Here is a 15,271-nt window from a genome sequence, read left to right on the forward strand (position 1 = left end):
AGGACAATGCCTTATCCCACAGCATGCCCAAATAAAGTGAACGCTCAGCTATGGCTGAGCCTCTGAGTCTAGAATATAAATTATGTCCCTCAAGCTGCTGGCTGGAGCTCTCTGGAACTCCTTTGCTTAGTGCTGCCCAATCAACAAATCACATAATGATCAAATAAACTATTATCATGTAGAGTTTATCTTTTAATGTCTGCACATATACCTGTGCATATATATGCATATGTGTTTAGGTATGCATATATGTATGTGTATATATATTTATATATGTATGTGTATATATTTATTATTCATTCATATAGTTTATATATTATATATAAGTATGTAAACTGCTTTTAGTATATTACTCAAATACATGTATTTATATGTGAGTGTGTAAGTGTGTGTATGCATGTGTGTGTAAATATGTAATCACTTTTCTATTGCTGCGATAAAATACCATGACCAGGCAAGTTACAAAAAAAAGAATTTAGCCGGGCGGTGGTGGCGCACGCCTTTAATCCCAGCACTCGGGAGGCAGAGCCAGGAGGATCTCTGTGAGTTCGAGGCCAGCCTGGACTACCAAGTGAGTTCCAGGAAAGGCGCAAAGCTACACAGAGAAACCCTGTCTCGAAAAACCAAAAAAAAAAAAAAAAAAAAAAAAAAAAAGAATTTATTTGGGTTTATGATTCCAGAGGGCAAGAGTCCATGATGGCAGAGTTGAGGTATGATGGTCGAAGCATGAAGCTGAAAACTCACACCTTGATTGTAAACATGAAGCTGAGAAAATGAACTAGAAAAATAAGATTCTTTAAACTCTCAAAGGCTATCTCTTTGACAACATCTAGTGACATTCTTCTTCAGCTCTATCAACTGGGGACCATGTATTCGAGTGTCAAGATCATGAGGATGTCTCATTCAAATCAATATATACACACAGGTACGTGCACACACACAACACACATATACACACATATATAAAACATATATATATATATCATTAAGGCTTAAACAATTCTAAGATAAAATAACAAGCAATTTAAAATTACTATAGAAGTAATTTCTAATATATTTGATTTAGCCAACTCTAAAACTCCTTTTTCACACCCACTTTCACTATCAAGCCTAGGCTGGTTAAACATTCAGGAGCTCAGCTTCTGCCTCCCAAAGACTTGGATTTAAGCTAGTACCACTGTGCTGTAGTAGGACTTTGTCAGATTTTCTTTGGACCGCCAGCCCCTAAATAATGACACAGAGACTTGTTCATTATGAAAGCTTGGCCTTTAGCTTAAGCTTGTTCCCAACTAGCTCTTATAAATTAACCTGCTTCTATTAATCTACATTCTGCCACATGACTTTCTATCTCTCCTCCATTCTGTGTGTCTAGCTCCCTCCATGTCTCACTGGCATCTCCCGCTGTGCCATATTCTAACCCAGAGTTTCTCTCTCTGCCCGGAAGTCTCACCTATTCTCTCCTGCCTAGCTATTGGCCATTCAACTCTTTAAGTCAATCAGATACCTTAGACGGGTGAGGCAAAGCATAGACACATCTTCATACAGTGTAAACAAATATCCCACAACAATGTACCCTAAAAATAGCATTTTGGTAAGTGAGCACATTAAACTCCCATCCAGGGTGTGTGGGGTGCGGGCTATGTGTGCTGGGCTTACATAGTTACATGGTACAGACTCGGTTTGGCACAAATTTTGTGTCATTTTCAGAGATTGGCTGATCTTTCTCTTCTTTGGTTTGTTGCTTATCCACTTCCTGCCCCGTCCAGTGGGAGTCCCAGATCACAGGTGCACTTAGAACAGAACCACCGGCTTCTAATCCTTTCAGATGCTCTATTGCTCATGTGTCCAATGACTCCATTAAAAACAGTTTGGGTGGATTTTGTTCCAATCGGATGATCTGACAAGCAAGTTGCAAGTTCTGTTTAATGGTTGCTAATAACTTGTTATCACACACACACACACACACACACACACACACACACACACACACACACATTGAGAGTTCCAAAACAATATGTTTTGGTAATATCCACCTCCCAACTCTTTCCAGATTCACTCCATTCCCTATCCACCCAACTTTGTGTCCTTAAAAGAATCCTTGATGACCAATTTATGTTGCCCAAAATAGTCTTGGATATGTGGTCTTCTGTTCACAGTCAACTTACCAGGACCTATACTCTTAGAGAAGACTAAGCCTCCTTTTCCTAGCAGCTAAGAATTGTCATTCACTCCACAGCTGGTGGTGGGATTGTGTGCCCAGCTACCCTCTCCTTGCTGGAATTTTGCCTGGTTTGGGCTTGCAGATTTTGTGCACATTGTCCCAACTGATGTGAATTCATATGTGTGGCTTTCTTGATGTGTCCAGAAAATGTTTCCTTGTAGTTTTCAACTGCCTCTAACTCGTATGGTTTTTCTGCCCTCTTTACCACAGCAGTCCCTGAGTCTTGGGAAAGGAAGTGTGGCATACACACGCACGCACATACACACAAATGTGTGTGTATATATACATATATACACATATATATACATACACACACGCACATACACACAAATGTATATATATATATATATATATATATATATATATATATATATATATATATATATATATATATATCGCTTTTAGGGCTGAGCATTTTTCAGTTTCTTGTTCCCTGCCCCTTGGCCAGTTGTGAGTCTCTGTGTTAATCATCATCTACTGCAAATAGAAGCTTCTTGGTTAAGAGATGCATTCATCTATGGGTATAGTGATAAGTCATTAGGAATCATTTAATACTATATTCCCTTTACAACATAATAGTAGAAGGTTCTCCCCTAGGACTTATGAGCTGTCTCGCCATAGTTTCTTGGCCCAGGAGTCATGCCAGGTATTCTATCAGTTAGATACATATTTGCCTGCTAATAAGGTTGTTCTGCAACTAAATCCTACTAAGACCAAAATGAGGATAAGGCAAGTGAGATGCCCTGGAAGCAGAATTAACACAGAAAGTGATGCCTTTCTAATTTTTTTTTCTTAGAAACTTCCCTCACCCCACAGTCAGATGGTGAAATCATGAGGCACTATGACCAACAAGAAGAGATGGGGTCCTTACAGCGTCCACATATGGCAGTCCATAGGCGTGCACTTACCCTCGATATCAACCCTTGGACATCTGATATAAACAAGTCAAATATAAAACACCACACAAAACCTGTCAGTTTCTCACGAATGTTTCTCAGTTTTGAGTTAGCTAAAAACAGATTCTTGGGAATAACAACAGAAGGGGCTTAGGAATAAAATGATACCAACTGAGCACCAACCTAGTTTTATTTTAGAAGAATAGACATTGTGGAATGACATGGTACAAAGAACAACTTTGAAAGACAAAATTAGACATAATTAGGAAAAATGAAGAAGATAAGGCAAAAGTCAAAAATATATTTCCCAACTTGATTAGTGACCTCAATAGGTACAGTGTAAGATGCATGATTTCCAGAAATTATTGTGCACCTGTGTATTCCAGGACGGAGGTGAAATCTGCCCCCTTTCAGGTGCAAATGGATGAGTATCATGTGCAACCTCTTTCTTGAGCTATTTTGGACTGGCTTGAGTGTTTGCCTCATGCTCCCCTCCATAACAACCCGTTGCTATGCTCTTAGTAACTATGGTGGTGTCATTAGCCTCCACACAGAAATCTAATGCTGAGAGGTAAATTTCACGTCGTCTTCTTTGTCAAGTGTAAGACACACCCTCTTCCAGAGGACTTCTTTGGCAGTCATTCTAAAGCTTTGCTCTTTTTTCTCTATTTCATCTTCCTTTTAAAAATGTTCTGTTGTTTTTAAAACAATGAAATAGTGTTTTAGCCGGCACCAACACCTCCTATAACCTACTGCACCTCCTAGCATCTCTCACACTCCCAGCTGTTTTTGGTATTTTCTGAACAGAATATGACTGTTCACTGTTCATGTCCCGGTTCAGTGCAACTTCATTTACTTGGAAGGTCCTGACTGTTCTCTAGAGTTTAAGAGCAACACGCCCACTATGTCTAGAGTCTAGAAGCTCTTCTTGAATCCTCCTAAATTACTGCAAAGTTGGGGGATTGATGTCACTTCTAAACCTTTATTGAAATGTTGTGGCTGTTTTCTCTCTCTGCTTTCCTCTTTCCCCATTTCAAGCAGAAGTTAAGACTCTGAGGAATTGTGCCAAAGGGAAAAATAAGAGGAGCTTAAAATACACTGTCCTTTATGTGTTTTGTAAAAACTTAATCCATTAAGATGAACATATTAGTACATTGGCACAGTAGGAGAGAGAAGGAAGGTCCCGTGCAATGGGGCATGAGAGAAAGGGCTGAGAGGTTCACAGGAGGAAGGGCTGGGGCAACAGCTTCAAGGTGATGCCACACAGCGTGGGCAAGACTGACCAGCATAGCTGGAGGTTTGCCAAAGAGCACAGTAGTGGGCCACTAATGTTCAATCTTTCCAAAGACTGTCACTGTCCTGAGCAGGCCTTTGGAGTGACAGAGTTCTTGGGCCTGATAAGATAATGTAACCTGAATAACAGTGGCACAGAATAACAGATATGAACAGGGCCTGGTGGTCTTGCTGGGTGACAATACTGAATTACTGGTGGAGTAAGTAATGGATAAGTTCATGGAAAGAGGCTTCTATATGACTTTCAAGCTGGTTAAGAATTGGGTTGTCCAGATGCCCTTCAACTGAAGAATGGATAAACAAAATGTGGTACATATACACAATGGAATACTACTCAGCAGAGAAAAACAATGGCATCATGAGGTTTGCAGACAAATGGATGGATCTAGAAAAAATCATCCTGAGTGAGGTAACCCAGACTCAGAAAGACAAACATGGTATGTACTCACTCATAGCAGGATACTAGACATGAAACAAGGATGACTTGTCTGCTACTCACATCACCAGGGAGGCTACCTGGAAAACAGGACCCCAAGAAAGACACAGGGATCACCCAATGACAGAGAAATGGAATGAGATCTACATGAACAGCCTGGACATGAGTGGGGGTAATGAAAGGCGAGGGTTGAGGGAAAGAGAGCTTGGGGGAGCAGGAGATCCCAGCTGGATCAACAACAGAGAGGGAGAACAAGGAATAGGAGACCATGGTAAATAAAGACCACATGAGAACAGGAAGAAGCAAAGTGCTAGAGAGGCCCACAGAAATCCACAAAGATACCCACACAACAGACTGCTGGCAGTGGTCGAGAGACAGCCCGAACTGACCTACTCTGGTGATGGGATGGCCAAACACCCTAATTGTTGTACTAGAAACCTCATCCAACTACTGAGGGATCTGGATGCAGAGATCCATGACTAGGCCCCGGGTGGATCTCTGGGAGTCCAATTAGCGAGAATGAGGAGGGTTTATATGAGCGAGAATTGTTGAGACCAAGGTTGGATAAAGCACAGGGACAAATAGCCCAATGAATGGAAACACATGAACTATGAACCAATGGCTGAGGGGTCCCCACTGGATCAGGCCCTCTGAATGGATGAGACAGTTGATTGGCTTGATCTGTTTGGGAGGCACCCAGGCAGTGGGACCAGATCTTGTGCTCATTGCATGAGTTGGCTGTTTGAAACCTGGGGCCTATGCAGGATTGTTTGGCTCGGCCTGGGAGGAGGGGACTAGATCTACCTGGACTGAGTCTACCAGGTTGACCTCAGTCTGTGGGGAAGGCTTTGCCCTGGAGGAGATGGGAATGGGGGGGGGGGGGTTGGGGGGAAGGTGAGGGGGACGGGAGGGGGAGAACAAGGGAATCCGTGGCTGATATGTAGAACTGAATTGTATTGCAAAATAAATTAATAAAAAAAAAGAATTGGGTTGTTCTGGAGAGGAACCATATAGGCCATTTGTTGCAAACCCAGCCTATGCACTAATACTTTATACTTGTTACCCTACTGATTTATTTTGCTCATTAAATTTGCATGATATGCATCATTTTTATTCTGCATTTGTATTATCTCACCCCAGTTTCAGAAAACCCTTTTAGAGAACTGTGTGATTTGAGACACAAGTTTGTCACGTGGTGAGTAACAACTAGGTTTCCACCAAGAGAAAACTAAAAAGAGTCAGGCATAAAGATGTGAATCCATCTTATTGTCCTCACAGATGGTCACATGCTGGGAAATAGTTCAAATGCATTCAGAGACCCACCAATAATTGTCCCTACGTCCTTGGTTTCACGGAATTAGTTTATCTGTGTGTAGCTGTAGGCATTTAAATTTGCAGTCTGTGAAAGAATTTTGTCCCCAAGATGATACGATTTGGGACTTGGCTTTAGCATAAACATTAGGTAATCTCCCATTATCAATCCAGAGATGATATATAAATAGGGAAATACTATATCACTTGTTAGAATGTGTCTGACTCATGGCTATTCTTTTTAATCATAGCAACCATTTGTGTGTTATTACCAGAAAGGATGGGCTGCGGTCTCCTTTTGCTTTGATACAGAGCTATACATTAGTAAAAGTAGAAATACCATCTTAAAATTTAGTATATAAAAATGTTCATTAATACAACATGGCAGGATCAAAATTGAGTATGGGTTATGACCATATTTTTTTTTCTTGAGACAGGGTTTCATTAATCTCTCAAGCTATCCTCAAACTCACTATGTAGCCAGCGATGACCTTAACATTTTGATTCAGCCATCTGCTACCATCTCTAACTCATGTGGCACTGGGGTTCAAACAGGACCTCCTTCACACTAAGCAAGCACTGTACCAACTGAGCTACATCCTCAGTCCTGTGTCAGCATATATATGCACACCTGCAGAATCTCCACATTTAGTATTAGTTTCATGTAACTGGTTGCATATTAAAATATATCAAGGGGCTGGAGAGATGGCTCAGCAGTTAAGAGCACTGGCTGCTCTTCCAGAGGTCCTGAGTTCAATTCCCAGCAAGGACATGGTGGCTCACAACCATCTCTAGTGGGATCTAATGCCCTCTTCTGGCATAAAGGTGTATGTACATGTAGATAGAGCACTCATGTACATAAAATAAATCTTAAAAATATATCAAAATATTAACCCTGATTACCTCTGAACAGAAACTTCTGATGATATTTATAATTTTTATTATTATAGTAAGCAAGCAGTAATAGTACCAGCAATGGTGCCACTACCCAGTGCCTTCTGCTTTCCAGATCTCGCTGCAACTCCTCCCTCTTCATGCCCTGGAGGGGGAAGGGGAGCTCATGTGTACTCAACACTCCTGAAGGACAGGCCTTGAAGAGTTGTTTTTTTTTTTTTTTCTCTGTATTCCCCAATGTGACATGGACACGAAACACAGTGATTGGATTGGATTTGCTAAGTGTTTTGTTTGTTTAAGCAAGCTTCATTTCCATATTAAATGCAATCAAGGGATTTTACGTAAAACTCCAGATTTCTAGTTTCTTTTAAGTTCCTAAAGTTTAGAAAACCTTATCAGTATCTACATGGCCTTACTTGTTGTTGCTTGTGGTGTTTTATGAAATTAGCTTATTTGTACTTTCCTGCCAGCACATAAATTCAAAGTCTATGAATGTCCTCTCAACCCAGGACAAGGTGTGGGACTTGGATTCAGATTAAGTAGTAGGCCATTTCCCACCATCAGTTTGCTTTAAGAGGCCACATCGCTCAGAGGACACTGAGGGGCTTTGAAATGAGATATTTTCTCAGAACTCATTTGATTGTTGAATTTGACTGAACTCATTAGGTTCATAGTAGTGATCAGACAGTTATTCTCAGGATTCCTTTTCACTCTAGGAAATTATTAAAGTATTTTTACTAAAATGAATCGTATCTATCCTTAGTTACCATATTAGAAATTTAGCAGGAAATTGTGTTTGTTTACAAATGTTTACAAATGTTAAAACAGTAAGTGGCGCTTGGTGGTGCGTGCCTATAATTCTAGAACTGGGAAGTTGGGCTTTAGAGTGAGACATTGTCTCAAAGCACTGAAAAGTAAATAAAAAAAAGATAAAGAGGAATGTGGCTCAATGACAGAGTATTTACCCAGGGTGCATGAGTCCCTGGGTTAGATTCCAAGCACTAGAAAAGTAGCTAAAAAAAAAGTCTGTGAAACATTGGTTTAAATGGCATTTATGTTAATTAAGAAAATAACTAGATTTTTCCATACCAAATTTTTAAAAAGAGAAGTGATATTCTTCATACCTGCAAAGCTCTTGGTAGCCTGGTGATTATTGTATCTGGTCTCTCAATTTTACCAACTAAGCGTCACTCCCAGATGTGGGGAGATTACACATCATTTAAGCCCCCTGAGACTGTTATGACAGTTCCATAGGAAGATGAGCATGAAAAGATGTCTAAGTATTTTTGTGAAATGACTTTTGGCTTCATAGTCTCCCTCTAAATGTTCAAGGATGCCTATGGACCACCACATAGTATTTTGAAAATAAATGAGCAATTATAATCTTCCTAAAGGTTATATTAATATTCACATTTTCACTAGACTCTTTATAGTGCTGTCTCAGACTCTGCAGAGAGTAGAGATAGATGATAAAGCAGAAGAACCATGTAAATGTTACAAAACATTAAAATAAATTTTAAATTCTAACCTTATGAGTTTTACACAGATAATAACTTACTATGTACACCTTCTTAAATGAATTGCTTAATGATACTAACACGAAATAAAAATAAAAATAACTGAAAATAATACAAATGCCAGCATAACATCATTGCAGAAATGTTTCCGTGTGTAAAATCGTTACAGCATGTATGATGCAGCCTGCTTGATAGTTTAAAATCATGAGTACCTGCTTGAGTCTATGGGCAAGTGAGTGAATGTGTCACCAGAAGCCAGAAGAGAAGGTCACATCCCTGAAAGGCAGAATTACAGGGGCTTGTGAACCGCCTGATGTGGGTACTGGGGACTGACCCTGGGTCTTCTGGAGGAGCAGGAGGAGTTCTTAGCTGCCAAGCCATCTCTCTAGTGCAGCAATGCTATTTTTGGATCCATATCCATTCCTTTGTTCATTTTACAGTTCTCATCTGCTACTGAGTGGCACTATATTACTAAAGTTATTCAAAATAGTGAAAAATCAACAGTTGTGTTTTGATCACACATATAGATGGGGGGAGAGAGAGAGAGAGAGAGAGAGAGAGAGAGAGAGAGAGAGAGAGAGAGAGAGAGAGATGTCTGTGACCTGTGGCTCAAATTCTGCCCAGCGCTCAAGTCTGTTAACTTACAAGTTGTCCTTGCTGCTTTTGAGCTAAAGAGTCACAGTGAGTCCACGTGTCTCACAAAGCCAAAAATATTTGCTCTCTGGCTCTTCACACATACACACAAAATCTCTGTCCCTGATTTAGAACAGCGGTTTGAAGGTTCCCTGAATAATCACAGATGAGTGCTCCGTGAGTCTCGGTTTTTTGAGATTACTCTGAAGACATTAGCCCCTAGAAGCGAATGGGTTGCATCAAGAGCAATCCAAGCTGCTGGAATATAACGTAAGTAGAAATCATCACAAAGAAGTGAGTGGTGACTGTGGCAAGTGGCCCTTTCTAGATGATGTTCTCAGCTGATCTCCATGTCCTTGGCTGATTCCCAAGGCTCCGAACTACCCACAGCATCTTCCTCTTGCTTTCCTGAGATCTCAGCATGAACAAGCACCTAGTCAGATCTACTCTAATGACACAGAAGCGGCCTTTTAGTAAGTGCATACTGTCTTTCAGGACTGTGCTGTTCAGGGCAGGTGCTGGTGAACCTCTGGTTGCTGCATTTGGAACAAGGTCTTTTTGGTTTATTTATTTGTTTGTTGTTTTCTTTTTTATTAATTTTTTTATTCATTTTACATACCAATCACAGATCCCCTCTCATCTTTCCTCCCACTACCCCTCAGCCTCCATGCCCATGTATCCCCCCTCCCCTCCTCCAAAAGTGTAAGGCCTCCCATGGGGGGACACCAAAGGGTGTCCAGTTGAGGCAGGACCAAGGCCCTCCCTGCTGCATCAAGGCTGAGCAAGGTGTCTCACCATAGGCAATGGGCTCCAGAAAGCCAGCTTTTGCGCCAGGGATTGATCCTGATCATACTGTCAGGGGCCCCTCAACCAGACTAAGCTACACAACTGTCTCCCATATGCAGAGGCCTAGTCTGGTCCCATGTCTGCTCCACAGCTGTAGGTCTAAAGTTTGTGACTTCCTATGAGCTGGTTCAATTGTCTCTATAGATTTCCTCATCATGGTCTTAACCCCCCTTGCTCATAGAATCCCTCTTTCTTCTCCTCGACTGGACTCCCGGAGCTTGGCCTGGTGTTTGCCTGTGGATCTCTGCATCTGCTTCCATCAATTACTGGATGAAGGCTCTATGATGACAGGGTATTCACCAAACTGATTACCAGGGTAGGCCAGTTCTGTTTGTTGTTTTCTTTCTTTAGATTACAAGCTCCTTCTGGCTGCGTGCATTACACAATTGAGGAATCCAGGTTATCATATCACAGGCCAAAGAACGGATGACTTTCAGGTTGTTAGGATTTGACTATGAAGTGTCCATTCGCTGTCCAACACCCTCCTCATTGTTGGAATCTTGGCCACCAGGTGGCGATGTTGGTTTTGAGAGGTTCTTTGAAACTTAGGAAGGAGGGAGTAACTAGAGGAAGCGTGTTATTGGGGCCTCTCTTATGCCTGGCCCCTCCCCATGAGGTCAGTGGTAGCCTCCATTACGTTCTTATTTTGACTCAACACAGAACTAGAAGCAATGCAGCTGTCAACTATAGGCTGAAGTCACTTAAATGCCGTATACCGCCATAGTCCTTCCTCCTTTGAATTCTCTTTCGAGGAGTAATAAAAGCCCAGCATAGATGTTATAATTGATGTGTAAACCAGTCTCAGATTAACTGTGTAAAGAAATTTGTATCTTGATGATACAATGAATGAGGGTGGCATTCATTAGTTTCCTTCAGTGGTTTAACTATAAACAGATCATCTGTTTTTAGAGAGACAACGCCGTTGGGAAAGAGGTTCTCCCCAGGTAAAACTATGAAGGAGAAAATCTCTTGGTCTTCCTTGTTTCTTCTTAATAACTTCCTTTTTCTTGCAGGTAATTATATATTGACACTAATGATAGTGTAGCTATAATAATTGCAAAAAAATTTAATTCTTGCATTTTTGCCTCTATTGATTACTTACTAGTCTCCTATGGCTTTATGTATTTTTTTAATTAAAAATTTTAAAAATGCTATTACTTAATAGTAATTGAAGCTAAGCTAAAAGATTTTCTGATTCACATTGTCAGGAAGAGGTGACTGAGTTGAGGCCAGGTGTGTTTATCTCTGAACTCCTCTATACCTTTATTGACTAGTCTTTGGGTAATACTCTAGAACCTAGATATTGCCTGCCTATTTTATCTTCTATTGTTAATTTACATATATTACTAATAGAGCTGAGATAATTCATACTGTGACTTATTGGGATTGGTTAATTTATGAATTCTTTTAACATTTTTCTTCTTATTTTTGTGTCAGATTTTTAATGTTTATTTCATTATTTTAGTTCATGTGCAAAATAAATGGTTTCATTTGAAAACTGTTATGCATATATTTTAGTGTATCTTGACTGATCTCTCTTTTTACTGTCTGCTATGGGGGATTGAACCCAGAGCCTTGTGCATACTAGGCAAGTACTTTACTAATAAGTTATATATCAGCACTGATTATTTTTAATTTAATTTAATGAATTTTTATATACAGGCTTTCATGTAGCCTGGGCTAGCCTAAAATTTGCGGTCTATCAGAGGTTTGTCTTAGACTATCTACCACTCCTACCCTCAAGTTCTGGGTTTGCAGGCATGCATGTACCACCACACCCAGATGGTTGACCATTTTTCCAAACTATTTTTGTCTTGTCCTAGGTTACATTAATGCCCTTAGGGTGCTCTTGTCTTCCAGAAACATACATTGAACAAAAAATTACAACATGATGTTTCTTCTCCAGGGCAAACTGATTTTTACTAATAAATAGAATTTGAATGATGGAATCTGAAGCACCAGCCTACAAGCTCTATAAAAATGTAATGTGGGTGGGTGTTGGGGAAAGGTGTTGAGAAGCCACAGGACATATGCCAGCTGGGCTTTGCTTTTTCATGAGGTGATCCCATGAAAAAATTGTACATTTTAACCTGTTAACCACTTTTTTTTTTGCAGTATTGGTTACTCTAAATTTTGTCAAATTGTATAGCTTATTGGAATCTAAGTTCTGATAAATACATACAAAAGATCTTAGTAGACGTTTCTCACCTAGGTTTATGAAAAATATTCAATATCATTAATGATCAGAGAACTAATAATTAAAACCGCAATATCACCAATAAGAACTAGCTAAAACTTTGTTACTAAAGACAAAATACATGTTGGCTGCAAGATAAAGAAATCAAGCTGGAACTGAATTGGAATATCTAGATTTCTTATTGTTGGAAGGTCCTATGTATGCTTCTGGGAAATAAAAGGTAACCAACAGTCTTTCTTGGATGTGAGCTCTATGAACTACAGTGCCAACTTTGCCAGGCAAGATATGCCCACTCCTGTAATAGTGGCACAGCTGTTGTGTGTGGGTGTAACCAACTACCCTTTGAATTTGAGACCTGATCCACAGGAAGGACTATGTACAAACCTTGTCAGAAACCCATGGCTGGGGAAGTCATAGTCCATAGCGGGCAAACTCACTGTTGTTGTTTAGCTAAATTGACATAGCACCAAACTGCACTCTAAAGATTGACATTTATACCCACCCATAGACACATTACTCTAATCCTTAATCGGAGACACATCTCTTTGCCATGTACTGTGGCCAATGCAGATTCATGGCTGCTTAAGTTGCTTTAGAATAAGTGATGGTTGAGGTTGAGTGCCCAGCCCTAAATAGGTTATTTATATCGTCCACTCTAAACCTCACTGAACTTTGCAGAAAAAAAAAGGGTGTAGAAGATGAGAGGTCCTTGTACTCACAGCACCAGGGAAAGCAGGAATGTTAAACTCCAGGGTTTTCTCTTTAATGGAAGGTATTTTCATCTGTTTTCCACCTGGAAAGCTGGGGTTTGTTGTAGTTGATAATCCAGTGATCTTTTGCTATCTGTAGAGCCAGGCTTCACCCAGACTATTACTTTTTTTTTTTTTTTCACAAATAAGACTTTTATTTGTCACTATTAAAAATCTGGAATTCAAACAGATTCTTGGACTGGTGGTTCATATCCATCCGCTCGTTCAACTTTAGCACCTGTCTCATCACCAGTAGCTTTTCCAGAACTACCACCTTCACCATGGAGCTCCATGAGTTTTCCCAATTCAAACTTGGGTTTCTTCAGCATTTTTACTTTTCTAACGAAGACATCATGAAGAGGATAAATGGACTGGCAAGCCTTTTCTATGTCTTTCCCAATGCTGTCTGGAATCAATTTATTAACCACTTCCTTCAAGTCATTTGTCTGCACTTCTCGGGTCATGATTTCCATCATCTTCTTCCGGATCTGGCGGACCTGCTGGTGCTGTGCATAAGAGGTCTTGCGTATCTGGTTGTTGCGTTTTTTAGTGAAACCAACACAGAACAGATGGAGCAAATAACCATCAGTTGTCTTGACATCCACATGAGCTTCAATCATGGTCTGCCACTTTTTGACCATAGAACACATTTTGTCCCGGGTAAGATCCATGCCATGGAAGTTAGTCAGACAGTTTTTGCCCTGAACATCCTCGGTAATTAGCTTGAATTTTCTAAACGCAACTTCGTCATTCTGTAGATCAGCAAGGCTCACTTCAAACACACGACCCTTGAGGCCATCAGATGCAAATTTGGTTCCTTGAGTCCTCGTGACTAGTGTCTTTCCAATGTTTCTAATATTGAACATAGCTGGAGCTTTCACATCATACCAATCTTTCTTCAAAAATGGATCAACCACTTTCTTCTTGGCTCCCTTCTTGCCGCCTTTCGTCAGGCACTTGTTCTTGCCGACTGCCATGGTGCTGCGGGGAGAGCCCCAGACTATTACTTTTTATCCTAGACTCCTGAGTGTTGTTTCTTAATCAATAAAACCTATTCTTGTGAGAGAGTCACAGGTACTTTGCAACAGAGTGTTGATGTGGTCATGCCTTAAACTTTGTTGTAATTGTCCCAAGAAAACTTTTCCCCAAAGTTTCACTGTGCCTAAATATGTCAAAAATAAACTGATCAGGGTCAGAATCTAGAAATTTGAACCAATAGCAGCAAACTAAATCACGCTGAGCCAGATTTCCTATTTGCCTCACGTGGATCATTCCTCTGCCAGCCTAGCATTGGCAGGGACCGCCACAAGAGTGGAAAGAAAATAAGAACAGGAAGGTAGGAAGGCTGGCTAGGAAATGCTGTCTTCAGAGAATGACATAGATATTGGGAATATGATTGCTAAATAGCTCCAGTTGCCCACACTGGGACTTCATAAGACTGGGCCTGCCACCAACCAATCACAGACTGGGGAGGGGCTCATAGGTCCTATGCCTCCATGCTGAGTTATTGGCGACCCGTGGATTCTGGGGAAGAGACAGTTATTGTCTTTAGCTGTGTAGCTGCTAGATGAACTCACCGGGCTCCAGTGGATAGTTCTAAACTCATGACCACACAGAAGGTTTTTGTAAAAATTGGTGTGTCATAAAACAAAACCAAAAGACAGGAATGTGGTAAAGAAAGAGGATGGCAGGCGTGGAGGGAGTTAAAAGTGGGTGGGGGGTGAGAGAAAGCACAAGCTATTATGTGGTAAATCATGTAAGTGGTAAAACACAGAACCTTTGCAAAGTATTGATAGGATTGTCGATTAGCACGGAGTTATGGAAAACAGTATAGAAATTGCTCAAAGGATTCCCACTATGGTTGTGTTTCTAAAGGAAATGAAGTGAATATGCTTTGGAGACGAGGGGCCTTTTGACATTCACTGTAACATTTGTAATAACCAAGATGTGAGATCAACCTAAATGTCTATTAATGAGTGAACAGATAATGAAAATGTGGCATATACACCCCATGAAATTCTCTTAGGGCCTTAAGAAAGAAATCTGCCCAATTTGCAACAACATGGACAGACCTGAAGAAAACTAAGTGAAATAAGCCAGGCATAGAAAGATAAACACTACGTGATGTCCTGTATTTGTGGAATCTCACTGGTTGAACTCATTCACAGAGAGTATTCTCAGAGGGCATCATTTCTCAGGAGCCACAGTCCCTGCTTTTTGAGACAGGCACTCTCACTGGCCTATGGCTTACCCAGTAAGCTGGGCTTACTGGTAAGTG

At 40.5% G+C, this 15,271-nt stretch overlaps 1 protein-coding gene across 1 annotated transcript; it reads right to left on the reverse strand.

The window, feature by feature from the left end:
- Nucleotides 1–13,124: 13,124 nt before the first annotated feature.
- On the reverse strand, nucleotides 13,125–13,982 carry LOC128118104 (40S ribosomal protein S3a-like). The gene has a single exon (XM_052750614.1). It carries the CDS (start codon nucleotides 13,968–13,970, stop codon nucleotides 13,176–13,178), a length of 795 nt encoding a protein of 264 aa, XP_052606574.1. The 5' UTR covers nucleotides 13,971–13,982; the 3' UTR covers nucleotides 13,125–13,175.
- Between the last annotated feature and the right edge of the window lie 1,289 nt (nucleotides 13,983–15,271).

The sequence above is a fragment of the Peromyscus californicus genome, unplaced genomic scaffold (genome assembly GCF_007827085.1).
Source record: "Peromyscus californicus insignis strain IS unplaced genomic scaffold, ASM782708v3 Scaffold_22__1_contigs__length_63687245, whole genome shotgun sequence".
Taxonomy (NCBI): domain Eukaryota; kingdom Metazoa; phylum Chordata; class Mammalia; order Rodentia; family Cricetidae; genus Peromyscus; species Peromyscus californicus.

Excerpts from the sequence above, each read along its gene's own strand:
- LOC128118104 (XM_052750614.1), bottom strand. The coding sequence starts at position 13,970 with ATGGCAGTCGGCAAGAACAAGTGCCTGACGAAAGGCGGCAAGAAGGGA.